The sequence below is a fragment of the Natrix helvetica genome (assembly GCF_964273705.1).
Source record: "Natrix helvetica genome assembly, chromosome: 1".
Taxonomy (NCBI): Eukaryota; Metazoa; Chordata; class Lepidosauria; order Squamata; family Natricidae; genus Natrix; species Natrix helvetica.
Window position 1 is genome coordinate 5,451,047 of NC_138548.1, and position 20,310 is coordinate 5,471,356.

At 44.6% G+C, this 20,310-nt stretch overlaps 2 protein-coding genes across 2 annotated transcripts in view; both read right to left on the minus strand.

Annotated features, from left to right (window-relative positions):
• LOC309386230 (vomeronasal type-2 receptor 26-like) overlaps window positions 1-20,310 on the minus strand; it is a 267,735-nt gene that overhangs the window by 235,720 nt on the left and 11,705 nt on the right. The gene's annotated exons all lie outside the window — the stretch shown is intronic.
• Window positions 1-20,310, minus strand: part of LOC309384036 (vomeronasal type-2 receptor 26-like) — a gene marked incomplete at both ends in the record, with an annotated part of 34,249 nt that overhangs the window by 4,614 nt on the left and 9,325 nt on the right. The window contains 5 exons of the mRNA XM_081937193.1: window positions 942-1,174; window positions 5,447-5,592; window positions 6,614-6,733; window positions 9,956-10,040; window positions 18,646-19,515. Coding sequence (XP_081793319.1) covers window positions 942-1,174; window positions 5,447-5,592; window positions 6,614-6,733; window positions 9,956-10,040; window positions 18,646-19,515 — 1,454 coding nt within the window. The remainder of the gene's footprint in view (window positions 1-941; window positions 1,175-5,446; window positions 5,593-6,613; window positions 6,734-9,955; window positions 10,041-18,645; window positions 19,516-20,310) is intronic.

Sequence of the window (20,310 nt, forward strand, 5' to 3'; positions counted from 1 at the left end):
TATGCCATTCAAAACCTTGTATGCCATTCAAAGCCATAGTTTTAAAATTAAAAAAAAACTTATAAGTAATACATCATCTCTATCAAGATATATTTCCAAATTGATCATCGGAGCCTCAGTGAAGACAACAAGGGTAAATGAAAAATGAAAGATGATTAACTGATATTTTATGGTCAGGCAAATCATTTGACTACCAATTATTTAATATTGATTATTTTTAACAAATGAGATTAAAAAATCAAAATAAAAGTTTCCAATCCCTGCATAAATCAGAGATTCTTGCGCCTCATTATATTTTCTCTCTGATTCAGATCAGGTCTTAGTAGAATAATATAACATTTGGGAAAAAAGATACAAACCAAGAGACCAGCCCCAGAGGCCAAGATGGAGAAGATCTCCACGGCCACCATGGACTTCCCTTTGGTGCTCAGGTAGGTGGGGAGGAAGCTGATCCAAACACTGCAAAAGACCAGCATGCTGAAAGTAATGAACTTGGCTTCATTAAAGCTGTCAGGCAATTTCCTAGCCATAAAGGCCACAGTGAAACTGACAAGAGCCAGGAAACCCAGATAGGCAAGGACAGCATAAAACATTGAAGTTGAGCCTTCATTACATTCCAAGATGGTCTCTCCTACTAAGGAGTGGAAATCGAAGTTGGGAAATGGGGGAGTGGTTACTAGCCAGGTGGCACAAAGAACTGCTTGGACAAGAGGACAGGCTAAGATAATGGAGTTGGTGAGAGGTTTTCCTAAGAATTTCCTTGACTTGTTCCCTGGCTTGGTGGCCATGAAGGCGAAAAGCACCATGACTGTTTTTGCCAACACAGAGGAAACTGCAAGGGAAAAGAGGATGGCAAAGGCAATTTGTCGGATGAGACAGGTGAGCTTCCTGGGTTGACCAATGAAGAGGAAGGAGCAGAGGAAGCAGAGCAGAAGGGAGACCAGGAGGATGTAGGTGAGATCTCTGTTATTGGCTTTCACAATTGGTGTGTCACGATGCTTAAGGAAAACTGCCAGGACTGCCAATGTGATCATGGAGAGAGAAAGAGTGAGAGACACTAAAGCGTATCCCAGGGTCTCTTGATAGGAGAGGAAGTGGAGCATCTTGGCAATGCAGTGGTCCTTGTCCTTGTTGGGATATTGGGTTTCTGGACAGGGGTCACAGCGAGCTGCATCTGAAATCAAGAAATGAAATCTTTAAGCATTATTTCACCCTCGTTATTCCTTGCCCCCTTTACTATGGCATGACTATCCCTCTTCTGCTATGGCAAATCCACGAAGGAAGTGATGGAACAACCCACTGGGCATTTCATGGTGGATGAAACAAGGCAATTATTTTTATGTTATTGATGATGCTTCAACTAGTTTAGCCAGTGACAAGGATGTGTTCATATATATAGGGCACTTCCATGACTTATGGCTTTCAGTATGAGATAAATTGCCATTTCCTGATTGCAGTGGGGAAGGAGGAAAGAATGATCTAAAGCAGGAGTGTCAAAGTCACATCATCACAGCGGCATCACATGATGTCTTGGGACTTTCCCCCCATTCCGAAACCGGTTATGGGTGTGGCCAGCATGTGATGCATCTGGCCCATGGGCTGATACTTTGACAGCATTGATCTAGAAGTACCGTAGCACTGTTGACTCGAGTTCTCTGATTTGTAGTGCAAATCTGTTGATTCTGATTTTTGTTGTTCTTGTAGGAGAGTGTTAATAGCAACAGCAATAGCACTTAGAATTATATTCTGCTCCACGGTGTTTTACAGCCCTCTCTAAGTGTGTTACAGAGTCAGCCTCTTGTCCCCAACAATCTGGGTCTTCCTTTTAGCCACCTCGGAAGAACAGAAGGCTGAGTCAAACTTGAGCCTAGTGAAACTGCCAAATTACTGGCAGCCAGCAGTCAGCAGAAGTAGCCCGCAGTACTGCACTGTGCCACCATGGCTCATGCATATGGTTAACAGATATGGATAGATGTATCTCCTGTTCCTCTGACAGGTCTATCAATTCCAGAGGTGATTGACAGTGTTGATAGAGGAAGCATACCCTAATGGTTAAAAAATGTACTGAAAACTGAAATACAACTTTTTCAGGAAAACAGTGCCATCTAGTTTTCTCATTGGGATGTGTCACTACCGTGCATGAAATTCTTGTGGAATGACAAGGTTGGTAGACCTGTGGAGTCAGGACAAATTATATCCATAATCTGAGAGATTCTGCTGTGAAATATGAATACTTTGACAGATGTTGATCCTAATAGGAGCCTCGGTGGCATAGTGGTTAGAGTACAGTATTACTTCTGATGACTGACTGCTGACTGCAATTTGGCAGTTCAAATCTCACCAGGCTCAAGTTGACTCAGCCGTCCATCCTTCCAAGTTGGGGGAAATGAGCACCTAGATTGTTGGGGACAATATGCTGACTCTGTAAACTGCTTAGAGAGGGTTCAAAGTGCTATGAAGCGGTATATAAGTCTAAGTGCTATAGCTATTGCTAATAAAAATAGCAATAAAGTTAAAATTGTGATTTAATGATTGACTTCCTTTATCTTGGAAGACTCATTTGACAGGTTCTCTACCTGTCTGATTAGAAACGGTCCCTTCTGGACAAGCATCACATTGGTAGCAGCAAACCTGCTCTCCTTCTGGAACTCTTCTCCTCTCTCCTGCCTGGCACCTCTTCATGACACACCTGGCAAAGGGCACCTTCTACAATAGAAAAAGGGAAATGGTTTAACTGCCACAAGCAATGAACCTGCTTCGTTTGTCCAATTCCACATTTTGATTTCAATCAAAAATATGAATTCAAAGGAAATGATTCCCCTGAAACCAAAATACAGATCCTGGGTGATTGAGGCCAGCAGCATTTTGACCCATCAATGGGTGCTGGAGATTGGACCTGGGACCTCAGCATGCAAAGGAGGGTTTGTGACATTAAGCTACGTCTTGGTGAAATAGTAAATGATGAGGATCCAACTGGACAGCGTGAGGAGTCAGTGGAGGAGTGCGAGGTGTGAGCAAAAGAGAATCAGGAGGAATGTGTGCTAATGGAGGCAACATTGAAGTACTTCATTCTCAGCACACTTTATCAAAATTTCTATGGCAACATAACTGATATGCTTCTTTTTATTAAGACATTAATTCTTTCCTGAGGACAGAAATAGCAAAAAGGTAGAGAAGTAACTTGACTCCTTCTGTCAGTAGGAGTCCCTCCCATTGTTCACTTTGAAGCATACTGATAAATCCTGCAGTGAGATTTGATTCTTGGTTTTGAGGTCCTGAGTTTGATTCCACAGTGGGAACAGTCCACTGAAATCACTTTTGCCCACCCTAATGGCATCTTGCCCTTCAAGAGGTTCTTCCCAATATCAACCCTTTCTCGACCTGACACAAATCAGACCTGAAATGTGTTATGTGCAAATCAAATTTTTCACCAAATGGCTGCCATATTTTATGATCCAATAGAGCCGTATTTCCAGTTAGAAGGACCTTCTGCATCCCTAGGAGAGGAGAGAACGAATCTTTCCTTGATTTTATAAAGTTGCCTTTCAACTCACCTTTGTGGGCCAGACGATCCCATCAGAGTTAATGGTGAAAACGTGGCCTGGGGGAGCCCCAGGATCGATGTGCCCAACTTTCACCAGAGCCATTGATTTATTGTGAATGGAAACCCAGTTGAGAAGTTCATAACGAGCAGATCCCAGCCCATTTTCTGAGAAGGAGACTTCTTCTCCCGCACTGTTGTTGAACCGGACATTCCTCAAATAGGGAAGAAGCTGAAACAAAGGAGACCTTCAGAAATTGGAGCAATTGGCTGAAAGCCATACATGAGACAACATGGCTCCCACCATTCTATCATGACCCTCATTCTAGCTGATGGGATAATGTCTGAAAAGTTCTACCTTGGGGAGATTTGAGCAGTCAGGGGTAATACCAAGTGCTACTTCCTCAATAAAAGAAAAAAAATGCCTTTGAGACTGGGAATTTGTATCATGGCTTCTTCAGCCACTTTGAAATGGTATCTATGCATAAAGATTTTAATGCCAAACTCCAAATTTCATTGTTTGGTTTTCTTCATATTTTACTTGACTCTAAAGGTTTTTAAATCTTTGCATGTAAATTTGCCTTGCAACTGATAAATACATTTTAGGAATGATTCAATGATTACTTTAAAAAGAGAGTGGCATGGTGGCCTAGAGGTGAAGATGCTTGCCTCTGACTCCAAAAGTTGAGAGTTCAATCCAAGGCAGCAACAGATGTTTCTCTGTCAGGGGACAAAGAGAACATATCTGTTGTGAACTCTGCATAGGCAGCAGGAAGGGCACCCAGCCAACAAATTCTCCGCTTTATTCAGATGCCCTGCCTCCACCCAGTAAAAAAGATTACAGAGGGAAAAAGATTTCTTTCAAAATAGTGTGTAATTCCCCTGACTTTATATCATAGACAAAGAAAGAAGAATGCAGAAACCAGAGCCGTAGTGGCACAGTTGTTGGAATGCAATATTTCAAGCAAACTCTGCCCACTGCCATGAGTTTGATCCTGACTGGTTCCAGGTTGACTCTGCCTTCCATCCTTCTTTGGTTGATAAAATGAGGACCCAGATTGTTAGGGGCAAGATGCTGACTTTCCAATTCACTTAGAGAGGGTTGTAAGCGGAATATAAGTCTAAGTGCTATTGCTATCTAACTAAGTGGGACCATGTGGAAAGAATTGGATACCCTGGGTTGCCCCTTGAATGTCCAGAAAGGTCCACAATTTAGCCATTGATGGAAAAAAAGTGTGATGAATTTTAAACCTGGAACAGGTTGGATTCTGCAAACATACTGAGAGAAACTGAGGTTGTACTGGAAATATGCCCACAAGGACTTAAGCTTCGCCATTGAAGCTTCCTCCACAAACACACCCAATTGTCATCCTGCTCTGGGCTGACACTTCCTCCATGAAACGGCCACCTCCTGAAACCTCCAGGCAACCATTGAGGATCTTTTAGGACCTTCTATGCAGATATTTCCTCTATGGATCTTATGGATGACTGGTTTAGTTTATTTCTGTTTTCTCCCCTCTTCCTTTTCAATCAAATATTACATAATTCATATCATTGTTTATATTAATTGCTGTTCTAATGTGCTGTACACTGATGTGCTGTACATTGACATGTGGCATGCAGATCTTTCACAAGTAATTCAAGAAATACATATGGGAAAAATCCTCTCTTAAGGTCTGTGGATGGAATAAAAAGTCACAGAGATTACCTGCCATGGCTGGAGATTGGAGATCTTCTTTCCAAGCCTCATCATGGCTGGTCGGGTTCCTGGTCCATTTATTGCATGTAATGTGTGTGCGAGAACATAAACAGCATTGTAGATATTGTAACTTCCACCAATCATGCTTGTTTCAAACAAGGAAGATGGTAAATCTTGTAAGTTCTCCTTCCCTGTACAATGTTTACCCTCTGGGTAAAATTTATTTGGTGCATAGAACTGGCAGACAAAGACTTTTTCCCACCAGAATGGGAGAAACATGTCCCCTTGTGGGTTCAAAGGATCTAAAGACAGGAGGAAATGGCTGAATTCTGAGATATCCCCACTGTGCTCTCTAAAATGCAAAGCCCCATGCAAGGGCTTGAGAGATTGCCATACATCAAAACCTCTGTTTATAGTATGTTTCCAAGATGAAGTTAGGATCCAAACATTCTGAAATGATCTCCTCTCATAAACTACTAGAAGATGCAGAACCCCCTGAAAAGTTACAATAGTTCCAGTGTCTCCAAAGAAAACAATGATGTCAACTTTTAGCCATATTTTTGAATCAAAAAAGGTCTGGACAACAGGATCACCAGAATCATATTTCACTTTTTGAGTGAAGGCCAGGCAGATCTCCTTCTCCTTCAGCAGAGGCATCAGAGTTGAGACGAAATGTTCTCCATTGTCATCATCAGAAGCCACCAGCCCAACCCAGTTCCACTGGAAATACAGGAGCAGCTGGACTAAACTCACACACTGAGCAAATTCCTTGGGATTAATCCGGAAGAAGGAAGGATAAACTCTTCTGTCTTCCCAAGTGGATTGAAAGCCATCACTGAACTGGAGAAAGTGAGAATCTTCTTTAAAAGACAAAGCAAATTTTGATGGTGACTTTAGGGGTCTCATTGTGTGGTTTAGTGACCCCATCAGTCAAGCTGAGTCACTTTTGGAGATACAATTCTTCCCTTCTTAGGACAAACCATCAATTAAAATATTTGCAGAATTGTGACATGTCCGAATCCAAAGGAACAAACCATCAACCAATGTTGATATTAAAATGAATCCATGTATAGAATCTCTAGCTCATATACTATTATTGTCCTACCTCCTACCCCCCAAACACCTTTGGTGATATCTTCGCTTCTGTTTGTTCATCTGTTCTTTGTCTATTCCACCACTGTATCTAAAGAAGCCCCCTTACCTGTGGGATCTTGAAGATGCTGAAGATGGAGGCCATCTCCTTTGAGGACTTGGCATTGTCACCCCCGATGACAGAGAGCAGAGGGTCCTTCCAGTCACATTTATAACCTGGAACCATTCGGTCACGTGTGGAGAGCAGAAGGAGACTGATTAAAAAAATCCTCATCTCCCACTGGAGATTGTCATACATGTGGAAGCCCAGGGTGATGTTGGGGAGGAGAACCAGATCTTTGTTGATTTCTGTGACTGCAAACACCAAAGCCAGGAACAGCTGGTAGTTGTTGGGGATGGGGCTATAATGAGAAAAAGACATTGTGAACCATAACAGAAAAGCTTGTGTGTGCTGGGGAAGGTTGCCTTGTCTTTGGTCTTTGTGGGGTTTTGCTTGGAGCAGGAAGTCCCAAATATTAATAGGGTTCTTTTTAATGAAATATTTTAGCAGCCTGGATGGATTTGTGAGACAGGAGAAAAGTTTGTCTCTCCCTATCAAGGACCATTTTATATCCCTCTATCCTGCCTCCCTTCTTCTGGTGGCTGCAACCCATCCCAATTTCTCCTCTAGCAATCTAATCAATTGAATTCTCTGTTGGAGCATCTTCTTCAGGTCTGACAACCACAGCTGGGAACAACACTTCAGTTAGTTGTCAAAGCAAAGATTTACTTTGAGTCGTTATTCATGCACACTGAAGATTCCAAGACTGAGTTTTGTGTTTTAATAGTACCCAACATAGGAAAGCTCTGAGTTTTTCCTTGAGTCTTCCATCATGACTTTCTGTCCAAATTAAAAGAGTAAGTCATCTTCTTAATTAGGGCAGTAAAGTTTTTAATGACTTGTCCCTCTCACTCTGTATGGGGTTTATTGTCTTCTTGAGAAAGAGTTATGGAAAGTTTGATAATCGAGCCTGCTTTATGAGCTTGGCTGTTTATTAGAGAAAAACACAAAGATTTGAACTACACTTGGATATTGAAACATCACTAGAACAAATATTTTTGAGCAAACAAAGCAAGCAATCGTGTAAATCTTTTTCCTCCAGATGAAACTTACTCAGGGTCAATACTAAACCGAAATGGGTTTTTTTTAAAGTCTGGTTGAAAAGAAGGAGAATAGGCTCCAAAGGGCAAATTCCCACCAATAATGAAATCACCACGCTTGTAACTGTACTCTTCAAACTTCAAACATTTTGGCAGCACACATCTGGTTTGCATCCTCACAGCAGTTGTTGGAGAAGTTGGAGGCACGAGCCAAAAGAGCAGCAGCAGCAGGAGGAGAAGGAGAGGCAGCCCAGTCATTCTTCTCACTTTCCCTGCTAGAGCAAAAATCAAGATTTGTGCAGAAGCTGAACTTGCAATCACAACAGAGTGTTAGCACCTCGTCTGCTCAGGCCACCCGAATAGCCCCAGTGCAACTTTCTATCAAATGTGCTTCTTCCTACCTGTGTTTGGGCTGCAACTAAAGGGAAAATTGAGTCCATTGAGTCTCACCAAAACTAGAAGTTGGATCTTCCCAAGATACAACAAGATCTCTCTCTCTCTCCTTCAACTCTGAAAAATCAAAGAATATTTGTAAATCAAGTTTTACCCTGGAAGGTTTTCATAGGTGGAAATTCATAGGGGATACATTAAAAATTACTGTTCTTCTGGTAATTGCAGGGAAAAGCAATTGCCCTACCCACCTGGCACTAGATGTTGTTTGTGCACCAGAAAAAGAAAAACATTTTTGTGTCTCTTATTGTTATTCCACAGAGCAAATGGACTTGGGAGACAAGAGAAAGTTGGGTGTTTGACTACATGAAGCAGCCCATGTAAACAAGATGCAGTTTGACTTTTGCCATAGTTTGTTCGGATAGGATGAGTTCTAATGGGACAGGGTGGCACATGGCAGTCAGTTGTGCACTACTAAGTGCAAGTAATAGTACCAAGAAACTAAAGGCTCTTATATTTTTTAGAAATAGGCAGATGTTATGCTAATGTAAACCCCAGAGCAGCAGTGGTGGGTTCCGGGCAAACCGGTGCCTGCCAGAAGCAGCAGCAGCCACCATATCGGAATGGGGCTTTGGAGGCCTGCCCACCCACCCTCGTTCCTTACCTGCATTGGGGGCAACTGGGCCATTTACGACGCCTGTGTGACACTCCGCCGAGCAGCTGGAGTGTTGCAGGCAGTGGTTGTGCATGCATGTGCAGTACGCATGCCTGTGGTGGATGCCCGGCCCCATTGCAGTGTATCGGTTGCGACAATATCCGGAACCCCTTTATAATGCCTTGGTAAGGCCACACTTGGAATACTGCATTCAGTTCTGGTCGCCACGATGTAAAAAAGATGTGGAGACTCTAGAAAGAATGCAGAGAAGAGCAACAAAGATGATTAGGGGACTGGAGACTAAAACATATGAAGAACGGTTGCAGGAACTGGGTATGTTTAGCTTAAGAGAAAGAAGGACTAGGGGAGACATGATAGCATTATTCCAATATCTCAGAGGTTGCCACAAAGAAGAGGGAGTCAAACTATTCTCCAAAGCACCTGAGGGTAGAACAAGAAGCAATGGGTGGAAACTAATCAAGGAGAGAAGCAACTTAGAACTGAGGAGAAATTTCCTGACAGTGAGAACAATTAATCAGTGGAACAGCTTGCCTCCAGAAGTTGTGAATGCCCCAACACTGGAAGTCTTTAAGAAGTTGTTGGATAGCTATTTGTCTGAAACGGTATAGGGTTTCCTGCCTAGGCAGGGGGTTGGACTAGAAGACCTCCAAGGTCGCTTCCAACTCTACTGTTGTATTGTATTGTATTGTATAACCCACCAATGCACAGCAGGGTTGCCTAACAATTTCTTGAAGCCAAAAGTTTGCCCTGGTTCCTGACAGCTGTTGGATAGGATAGAATGGAATAGAATGGAATATACCTGGACGGGACCCTGGAGGTCTTCTAGTCCAGCCCCCTTCTCAGGCAGAAGAACCAATGCCATCTCAGACAAGTTACTATCCAGTCTCTTCTAAAAAAAACCTCCATTGTTGGAGCATGCACAATTTCTGAAGGCAAGCTGTTCCACTGTTTAATTTTCCCCACTGTTAGGAATTTTCCCCTTAATTCCAGGTTGCTTCACTCCTTGATTAGTTTCTATCCATTGTTTCTTGTTCTCTCTTCTTTGTGGCAGCCCCTCAAATACTGGAAACCTGCTATCTTGTCTCCCCTAATTCTTCTTTTCTTTAGACTAGCCAGACCCATTTTCTGCAGCTGCTCCTCATATGTTTTAGTCTCCAGGCCTTTAATCCTCTTACTTGCTCTTCTTTGAACTTTTTCCAAAGTCTCAACGTCTTTTTTGTGGTGACCAAAATTGGTTGTAGTATTCAAGGTGTGGCCTTACTGGAGATTTGTAAGCACAAGTATTTGTTTGAACCCTACAGAAATCAAGCAGCTGTGGATGATTGGTCCTCCCAGTACTGGGTCCTGCATGACATGGCCCTGCTGTGCTTGGGACAGTTGTGCAATCTGAGGGTCTTCCTGGACCCTCATCTCCTACTGACAGAAGAGATCATAGCTGTGGCCAGGAAGGTCTTTGTAAAACTTCAGTTTGTTAAACAGGAGGATCTTGAACTGTTGAAGATCTGAACACCCATGAAAGCAACAGAGCAGTGGAAAGAGTGAAGGCAGGAAGTCTCAATCATGGGGATTCGATTTAGCAGTGGAGATTTCTTGAGAGATGACATTGTACTTCTACCTAATATGGAAGTCTTGCTTTCTCCCTCCTCCAGAAATAATGGTGGGATCTCACCATACTCTTCTTCCAGTCATTATCACACTTTTGGGAAAGATGATGCAGTACCTTCACTAGACCCTTAGTGGATTATCTAGGCCCCTTTCAGTCAGGATTCAGACCTGCGTTATGGGACAGAAAAAACATTGGTTGCATATTTAGATGAACTTTGGCAGCAACGGGATGGAAGTAGTGCATCCATCCTTGCTCTTTTTGACCTCTTGATGGTCTTCAACCCCATCAACCATCCTATCCTTCTGTGTCACCTAAACACTGTAAGAGTGAGAAGCCCTGTATTTTGCAAGTTCCTTTCACTTCAACAGGAAAGATACCTGTAGGTGTTGATAGGGAGTTCCAGGCCCCACACTTTACCCCATTATATGGGTGCCATAGTATTTGGGGGCTTTCTCCTCTTCTCTTTAACATGTAAAAGAAGCCACTGGGTCAGATCGTCTACCTATGTGGGCCGAATTGTTATCAGTGTGCTGAAGATGCTCTACTCTACATCTCTGGCCCTGGTGAACCAAGCAGTGCTGTTGATATCCTGACTCAGGACCTGGTGGCTTTGGGCTTTTGGAGGGACGAATCAGGCTTTAACTCAACTCTGAAAAACTAAGAAATTTGTGTCTTGTGCATCAGGGTTCCAAATGGCATCCTCGAACAAATTACACTCCAAGGCTAGAAGTTCCTCCAAGTTGCAATTTGTTAAAAGAGCCATGTTGGCACATCTGGGAAAACCTGAATCTGAAAGTATTAAATATCAGGTAATAACTGACAGACAACCAGCAACAGTTAACTGATTTATTTAACTTAGTAACTGAACTGAAAGCCGGTTGACAGCTATTTATATTCTCCAGCTGTCAAGCCGGTAGCCAATAGGGGCTCGACGCTCGTGCCGCCCTGGAACCTGTTTGAAACGACCAATCCTGGGCGAGCGTGGACAGGCCTCCTCTAGCGCCACCTGCTGGTGGACGCTCCGAGTATACAACACTCCTTCCCCCTTGTCCGCGCATGCGTAATCCTGGAACCTGGTTGGCCTTCTGCGCACGCACTGCGATCTTCTTAACTGTGGAGTGACCGTCGCCGTAGAGGGAGGATCGCTTCGGGGAAGTGTCCATGAAGGCCCAAACCGTGGAACTCCTCTCAACTCACCAGGTAGATAGCTTGCCGGTATCGGATCATTGATGTGGCCGCCAGAGCTAGTTGTTCGCTCAGAGCTGGGCCGATGGGCGTCGTCGTTAGGTCTTGGTGAACTTGGAATAGCGTTTGGAACATTTGAACTGTTTGATGCGGCATCAGTGTCTCTTCGCCTCAGCTGATCTATGTGCCTCCTCCACACTCTTCCATCTCCAAGGAGGACCCTATAGGAACAGGGCCCTGTTAGATCCGATACAACACCAGGCACCCATTTAGGATCCCCTGCAAAGTTTTTAGCGAACACTCTTTCCCCTACAATGAAAACCCTAGGGGGGGGAGAGGACGGGTAGGAAGGGGTAGCGTAAAAGGGATGCAATCTGTCTAACGTCGTACGGAGTTTCCTTCCCATTAACAACTCGGAAGGGACTTTGCCAGTTATTGGGCAGGGGGTGGTGTGCTGGCATCTTAAGAATGTGGCTACTCGTTGCTGCATTGGCAAATGAGCCATGCGTGCCAGTGATTCCTTGGCAGTGCGCACCGCGCGCTCTGCCATTCCATTGGCCGCCGGGTGGAATGGAGCCACGGGAGCGTGGCGAATGCCCTGGCGTTGGAGAAATGTTTGAAATTCTTGTGAAGTAAATTGGGGCCCGTTATCTGACACTATGATGTCAGGTAACCCATGTGTTGTGAATAAGTTGTCTAGGATTCTTATAGTGGCTGCAGACGTAGTGGAATGCATAGGGAAAATTTCTACCCATTTTGACCACGCGTCAATTACCAAGAAGAAGGTGGTTCCCTCTATTGGTCCTAAAAAATCCACGTGGAGTCTGCTCCACGGCGATCTGGGTTGTTCCCATTCTCTGGATGGGGCTGCTGGTGGTGCGGGGCGGACCTGTTGGCATTGGGAGCATTTCTGTACCCACGCTGCAATGTCCGCATCCATGGAGGGCCACCAGACGTAACTGCGCCCCAGACATTTCATACGGACAATGCCTGGGTGGCCCTCATGGAGACGAGATAGCAGTGCCTGGCGCAATTTGCTTGGGATGACTATTCTGTGTCCCCAGAGCAGGCAGCCTTGGAGAGATGTCAGTTCCGTGCGGCGGCGATAGAATGGCAGTACTGGCTGGTCTATATCAGAATTTGGCCATCCACTGCGGACGAAATAAATTATTTTTGATATGATGGGGTCTGCTTTGGAATGTATTGCTATGTCTGATGCAGACAGTGGAAGTTGCAATTCATCTAAAAGGCAGATTGTTTCTGTAGGAGCTGGGTCAAATACCGGAATCGGTAAAGGGCAGCGGCTTAAAGCATCTGCATTTCCCATTGTAATGCCTGGCTTATGGATCAGCGTGTAATTATAGGCTGATAAGAATTCCGCCCAACGGGACATGCGGGGAGATAAAATTTCTGGAGTGGGGCGGTCGCCAGCTAAAATGCCTAGGAGTGGTTTGTGGTCCGTTAGGAGGGTAAATGGCCGCCCATACAGGTAATGGTGGAAACGTTTTACTCCCGCAACGGCGGCCAGCGCCTCCTTGTCCAGCTGGCTATAATTACGCTCAGGCTTGGACAAGGTACGGGAGTAGAACGCTATGGGGGCCTCTGAGCCGTCAGGATATACGTGGCTCAGCACTGCGCCAACTCCAAATGGAGAGGCGTCGCAAGCTAGCAGCAGGGGCCATTTCTCGTCGTATTGCGCTAGCACTGGTGGAGCTGTCAAAGCCTTTTTGACAGCCGCGAGCGCCTGCGCCTCGCGGCTGGTCCAGAGCCATGGTGCTGAAGAGTCTAAAAGTCGGTGGAGGGGCTCTGCTAACGACGCTTTGTGGGGAATGAACGACGAATAGAAATTGAGGAGGCCTAGGAAAGCCTGCAACTCGACCTTATTGGTTGGGGTTGGTGCGGAAAGAATTGCCTCCACTTTTTTTGGTGATGGGTGGATTCCATCTTTATTAATTAGGAATCCTAGGAATTCGACAGCAGGAACTCCCAATTTACACTTTGATGCCTTAAGATGGAGGCCTGCAGCCCGGAATTTTTGGAGGACCGCACATAGGGATTTTATTAGCGTTGGGGCGTCTTTGGCTGCGATGAGCACATCATCGAAATAGGGTGTGACCCCAGGAATGCCGTGGAGCAACCGCTCCATCAATCCTTGGAATATTCCTGGGGCCACACTGACGCCGAATTGCAGCCTTCGACATTTGAAAGCCCCGCGGTGGGTCACTATTGTCTGTGCCAGTGCTGTGGCTTCATCAACAGGCAGCTGTTGATATGCCTGGGCTAGATCTAATTTTGCGAATATCTTGCCTCGTCCCAATGTGTGTAATACGTGCTGGACTACCGGTACTGGGTGGGGATGTGCTTGGAGCGCTTTATTAATTGTTGTTTTAAAATCTGCGCATATTCTTATAGAACCGTCAGATTTTAGGGGAACAACAATTGGAGTTTCCCAAGGGGAGAAATCGACTGGTTGTAGAACTCCTTGTGCCAGGAGTTTGTCAATTTCTGCGTCTACTTTCGCCTTTAAGGCGAATGGTAGACGTCTGGCCTTAAGCCTGATGGGAGCTATTGAGGGGTCCAGGTTTAAAGATATTGGGGAGCCCTTGTAGCAGCCTAATGATGGTGAAAAAACATCTTTGAATTCCGAAATTAGTGAGGTGAAATTGTTAGTAGGTAAGGAAGAGTATTGCGTTGCGTGGATGCCAGTTATTGACAACCCCAGAGCACTGAACCAATCGAGCCCCAATAAAGAGGCCAGGGGATCCTGTACCACTAATAATGGTAGGTGGCCTGTGAAGGAGCCATAAGTAACTTGTAGCTTAGCGCAGCCTAGGAGCTTGATGGAGTTTCCCTGGTAGTCTTTCAGGCGGCAGTTTGCAGGGCTGAGTTGCTGTAATTTGTAGTGGGGTAGAATAGATGACAATGTTTGCCAAGAAATAATTGAGCGAGCTGAGCCTGTATCTAGCTCCATAGAGCAAGGCCGGCCTTCGAGGGAGATAGTCAGGTGCATCTTACCGCGACCTCCTGCAGATGCGGATGCTGAGTCGACAACCCATTCGGGGTTATACTCTTGGATGTCTCCCAAAGATAGAGAATTTAGGCGGCGATTGGGTGGAGCAGGTGCAGAAAAACGGTAGGCAGCATTTTGATTTTGAGGCCGGTTGTCAGGAGTGGCTGAGCGGCATATTGCTGCTAAGTGTCCTTTTTTCCCGCATTTCCGGCAAATAGCTGCCCTAAATCGGCAGGTTGAGCGTGCGTGCTTGCCGCCGCAGCTCATGCAGGTACGACTGTCTCTAAAATTTAGTGATTGCAGACGATCTATTGCTAAGTCAATTTCTGATTGTATAGAGGAGGCTAGTTGTTGACGGTTGACTTGAGGCGATGGAACCGGTAGACCCGTTGGCAAAGGCTGTGGCAACCGTCTACAGTCAGGGGTTGACTGTTCGGCCATCTCCGCTGCGCGAGCCTCATCAACGGCAATTTTCAAAGTAAGGTCTGACCGGGATAGAATTCGGCGATGCAATTTAACGTCTTTTAGACCGTAAATAAATTGCTCCAACAGGGCTTCGTCCAAATCAGCAAATTCACAAGGAATAGCAGCCGCACGGAGCGCAGCCACGTAGTGGCTTATGGATTGCCCCTCTACTTGAATGCAGTGGCGAAAATTTTGTCGCCTTGCAAAACGTGAAGGTGCTGGTTCATAATGGGTTTTTAGTTTTGCCATTAACGTTTCCCAAGGCACCGTGTGTACAGGGGTGGGAGCTGAGAGAGCTCTTGCGGTCGCGAACATCTCTGGTCCACAGTAGTTTAAAAAGATGCCTCTTTTCCTCTCCAGCGAAAGGCTTGTTAAGTCGTGTGCCAGGAGGAAACATTCAAATCTTTCGACGAACGCCTCCCAGGTTTCTGCCTCCACACGAAATGGGGCGAACATCAATGAAGTCGTCATTGTAACTTGTTTTGCTGGGTCGGATCCGCCCGTCCTCGTCGCCAGTATTAAATATCAGGTAATAACTGACAGACAACCAGCAACAGTTAACTGATTTATTTAACTTAGTAACTGAACTGAAAGCCGGTTGACAGCTATTTATATTCTCCAGCTGTCAAGCCGGTAGCCAATAGGGGCTCGACGCTCGTGCCGCCCTGGAACCTGTTTGAAACGACCAATCCTGGGCGAGCGTGGACAGGCCTCCTCTAGCGCCACCTGCTGGTGGACGCTCCGAGTATACAACAGAAAGCTTCCCAGTTTTCCCCACCCAGTTGAACGTTCAAGTTCTTGCCCCAACACCCACAAGTTCATCACATGGTCCAAACTCCCACTGCCACAAAAACAGATTCCACCCATCCAGTTCCAGCCAGGTGCAGAGACAAAGATGACCTTGACTTTCTAAGAAGAATGTTATTATGGCTACATATCACCCAACTCCATATAATCTCCCCTCCCATTTTCCCACAGTAAAAAGTGTGGCAGGCCTGAAGTCCAAAAAGAAAAGATGGCTTGCAGGCATGACGTTGTGTTTGTCTTGTGAAGTGTGCTTCCATTTATGTTATGAAGCACGGTATATCTCTGGCCTGGCTAGGATAAGAAGAATGAGTCCACAGAAATATGTGGTTTTCTCCTTTCTCTAAAGCTGGTTCTGGCCGGTGTTGGTTGGAGGGAACAAACTGAGCCCAAATCCCTGATCTTCAAGGTGCCTCAGGAGGCCTTCTCTGTTCAAGGTCAGGACATAGTATTGGAAATAAAAATCCATCTGGTCCAGTTCCTAGCTGGGAGAAAAGTGCTGGAGGTAAAATGGAGGCTGGAGGCTGATTGGAAAGAAAGGTCCATTTATTGAGGGAAGAAATTCGCGCCCACCCCTCTCCTAGAAAAATGAAATATCTTGGGAAATATTGAAAAAGGCAAAATATTAAATTTCCCTGGATAAAACATTGGGAAACATGTTTTTAGTTAGGAAACAGACTCACTCTTAATAACCCCCATCTTTGTCAATGGGCCATTAAAGGCCTGGGTCAGTCTATTCTACATAACAAAGATCTCCCCCTTCCGCTCCAGAGTGATGGTATTAAGGCATGATAGTATTTACCCATCTCACCACGGGGCACCTGGGAAGAAGCAATGCTCAGTCAAACTTGGACTCTACAGAGTTGCCCCTGCATGGCTCCATGGGAGTCTGATAACCAACCCAAATGCAAGATCAAAATCAAAGCCCAGAGAGAGCATAAAATCAGGGACTTTCAGCCTCTCGCTCTCTTTTCTTCTTCACCCAACATCTGGAAGCATGTGATTCCCCCCTTTCCCTTCAGGAGCTCAAGCCACCCTGTCCACCACTACACCATCTTTCCAAGCAGCCTCCCTGTTTCCAGTGTCTTTCTCCCCACTTGGAACTGAACCCAGAAGGACATTTCTTCCAACATTGATGAAGCAGAACTACCAGAGTTAGTGGTTCTGGGGCAGCTGACAAAATGGTTGAATGGGTGGGTGGATTTTATTAGTCTAGAGATGCTGCTAGGTTTTTTTTACAATGCCTGAAATGCCCTTTAAATGGAGTGAGCTCTGTCTCTTCTTCTAAATGGTAGTGGGTTAATCCTATTATGTCCTGAAGGAGCATGTCCTGTTCTTCATCCTGGAGCTGAAGGTCTTTTGTTTTGTAGATAGGCTTCTTGTCCCCAATTTGGGTCTGAGCCTGGTGCCGAAGCCAATGATGGACGCCAGACACGAGGTGCAGGTTTTCTGATTGCTTTTTATTGGAGTACTCCAAGGAAAAGGGTTCCTGGTCAAAAGGCCAAGAAAAACCAAGAACAAAGGATGAAGTGAGCTTTATACATTTTCACTAAAGAAGAAGGTGGGACAAGGTGAGATAACAAGAAATCTCATCTAATAAACATTTTAGTAATAATTCTACCATTTGTTCTATTGGTCTCTAGCTGTCCCTATTCCTAAGCCTTGTCTAATTAGGGCCCTAGGAGTTATATAATTCACATTTCATTTGCTGCAGGCCACCCCCAACTTTTAATTGAGGTTTGCAGGTGGTCTAACTATCCATAATTTGTACAAGCTTTACACATGCATATTTCCTGTTGATAAGCATTCTTTGTTCTTGCCAGACAGACCCCACAATTGCAGTCTTCCTGATTTACTTTCAAGTGTGTGCCATGACCTTTCTTTAGCAGCCAGCCCATTAGGCTGGCCCAATCTTTCTTAATGGGCAACAATTATCTGCTGGGCAAGGGGGGGAGCTATTAAGAAAGACTTGGGGGCTGCTTCCTGCATCTAAAAACAGGTTTTTTCATTTCTCCCTTTGGGGAAATATAATATCCTGCCTTTTTAATATTTTTCAAAATATTTCATTCTTCCTACAATCTGATGATATTAGTGAGGTTTTGGCACAACTCGCTAGTCCCTTTGTTCAACTACAATAGTAACCACGGTTCCTTCACAAACATCCATGGAATTTGCTTTAAGTCAGCATCTTAGGAGGATTCAGCATGAAGTGAAGGAGCTCAAGACGAAATAAAAACAAAATGAGGAAGGTTTGTGAGGCCTTGTGAGGAAGAGGATGAATAAACAGAGCCAAAGCTCAAGCATCAGAGAAAGAAGCAAACTAAAAGAAAGACTTCCTGATTAGAAGAAGCAACTGAAAAGGAGGCAGCAACCAAGTAAACCAAGGAGACAGAAACCAAGGAGACAGAAAATAACCACCAGGTCCTCAGTTCAGGTCAACAATGGAGGTTTTTTTTAAAAAAAACCTCTAATAGTCAATTGAAAGAAAATGTTAGTAGGGAATTCAGCAACACCTCAGGAATCAAGAAAGAAAGATGGAAAGAAATAGGCTTAAAACACTGATAGTGAAACAATGCCAACATATTCTTAAAAACCCTTTTGATTGAATAAAGTAGGAAACTGCTTTTGGAAACTAATATCTAAATATATAATATCAACATTTATTATCAAGTTGATCTTTGGATCTATGGGAGAGCTAGCATTAATTAAAAAAAGTGGGTGATTACTTCAGATTAATAAATGTTCTGTGATTACTCATGCTGCTTGGTTTCCAGTTATTTAATGGACAAGGCCATCACTCAGTTCCTTATTTCTTAGTATTAAGATCAAATTGAAAAATGTTCCAAATCAAAATAAAACCTCTCAATACCTGCAAAAATGTGGGTGGAGTAGGGCATTTTAATGGTTTTAATGTTGTGGTTTTTAATGTTGTAATCCAGTTGGAATTACCTGTGTATAAATTAGATGGTAATGGAAGTATGTCTCATAAACAAATAATATAATCAAAGATCCTTGGGCCTCATTATATTCCCTTTACAATTGAGATCAGGCCTCAGTAGAATAATGTAGCATTTGGGGAAAAAGATGCAAGCCAAGAGACCAGCCCCAGAGGCCAAAATAGAGAAGATCTCCACAGCCACCATGGACTTCCCTTTGGTGCTCAGGTAGGTGGGGATGAAAGTGATCCAAACACTGCAAAAGACCAGCATGCTAAAAGTAATGAACTTGGCTTCATTAAAGCTGTCAGGCAATTTCCTAGCTAGAAAAGCCACTGTGAAACTGATGAGAGCCAAGAAACCCAAGTAGGCCAGGACAGTGTAAAACATTGAAACTGATCCTTCATTACATTCCAAGATGGCCTCTCCAAACAAGGAGTGGAAGTCCAAGTTAAGAAATGGGGGAGAGATTCCCAGCCAGGTGGCACAAAGAACTGCTTGGACCATGGGGCAGGCTATGACAATGGAGTTGGTCAGTGGTTTTCCCAAGAATTTCCTTGTCCTGTTCCCTGGCTTAGTGGCCATGAAGGCTAGAACCACCATGACAGTTTTTGCCAACACAGAGGAAACTGCAAGGGCAAAGAGAATGGCAAAGGTAATTTGTCGGAACAGACAGGTGAGCTTCCTGGGTTGACCAATGAAGAGGAAGGAGCAGAGGAAGCAGAGAAGGAGAGAGACCAGAAGGATATAGCTGAGATCTCTGTTGTTGGCCTTGACGATTGGTGTATCATGATGTTTATGAAAAATCACCAGGATTGAAGATGTGGTCACGCAGAGAAAAAGCGCTAGAGAAGCCAAAGTGTATCCCAGGGTGTCTTGATAGGCAAGGAAGTGGATCTTCTTGGCAATGCATTGGTCCTGGTCCTTGTTGGGATATTGGTCTTCTGGGCAGGGTTCACAATGAGCAGCATCTGAAATCAAGACTCGTGAATTTCATGGTGGAGTAACAAAGGCAAATCATCCCATCCATATTGACAATGCTGGGGGACTTCCTGTGGTGACGTCAGCGTGTCTGGAGCTGAGAAACGGGAGCTCTCCTGATCTTTAGCTCCAACTTCATCGCTTGGGCTCATATTTGAGTGCTGTTGATCCTGTAGGGACCAACAGATTAAGGGGGAAACTCTGAAGACGCTGGGATGATAAGGCAAATCCTCCCAGCGGCAGGAGAAACCCACTAAACAGACGAAGAAGCACCCCTGCCACTTTGTCAGGACGAAGCAATGGCGCCCACATAAGAAGGAAGCAAGTATTTGGAACAGCTGGGACAGAGGTAGCCATTACTACAACCTAAAGAAGAGAAAAACAACAAATCACGCCGGGCAGAAAGGTGAGCTGGAAGAAGGAAGCTCTGAGAAGGGGGTTTTTATCAGACTTTTGCCGAAAAGCTGTGAGAGCTGATTTACGATCTGTGAATTGCCAGCGTAAATAACTTAAACTAAACAGCCCAGAGGAGGAAACGAAATCCCGGCATGGATAAATAGGACTGGGAATTTTTGAAAAGACTTGGAAAGTACAAAAGAACTGCTCAGCATTGGGGCTGGTTGTGGATTTGCTGACTTTTTCTTTATTGCTCTTCTGGATCAGAGGGCCCCATCTTTACTTACTTACCCTGATGGCTGGACGGGTGATATTAACTAACTGATACTAACACGGATACTGAATAGAGGGTGACATCTAGTGGATCAAAACAGGAACCTGCGGTCTGG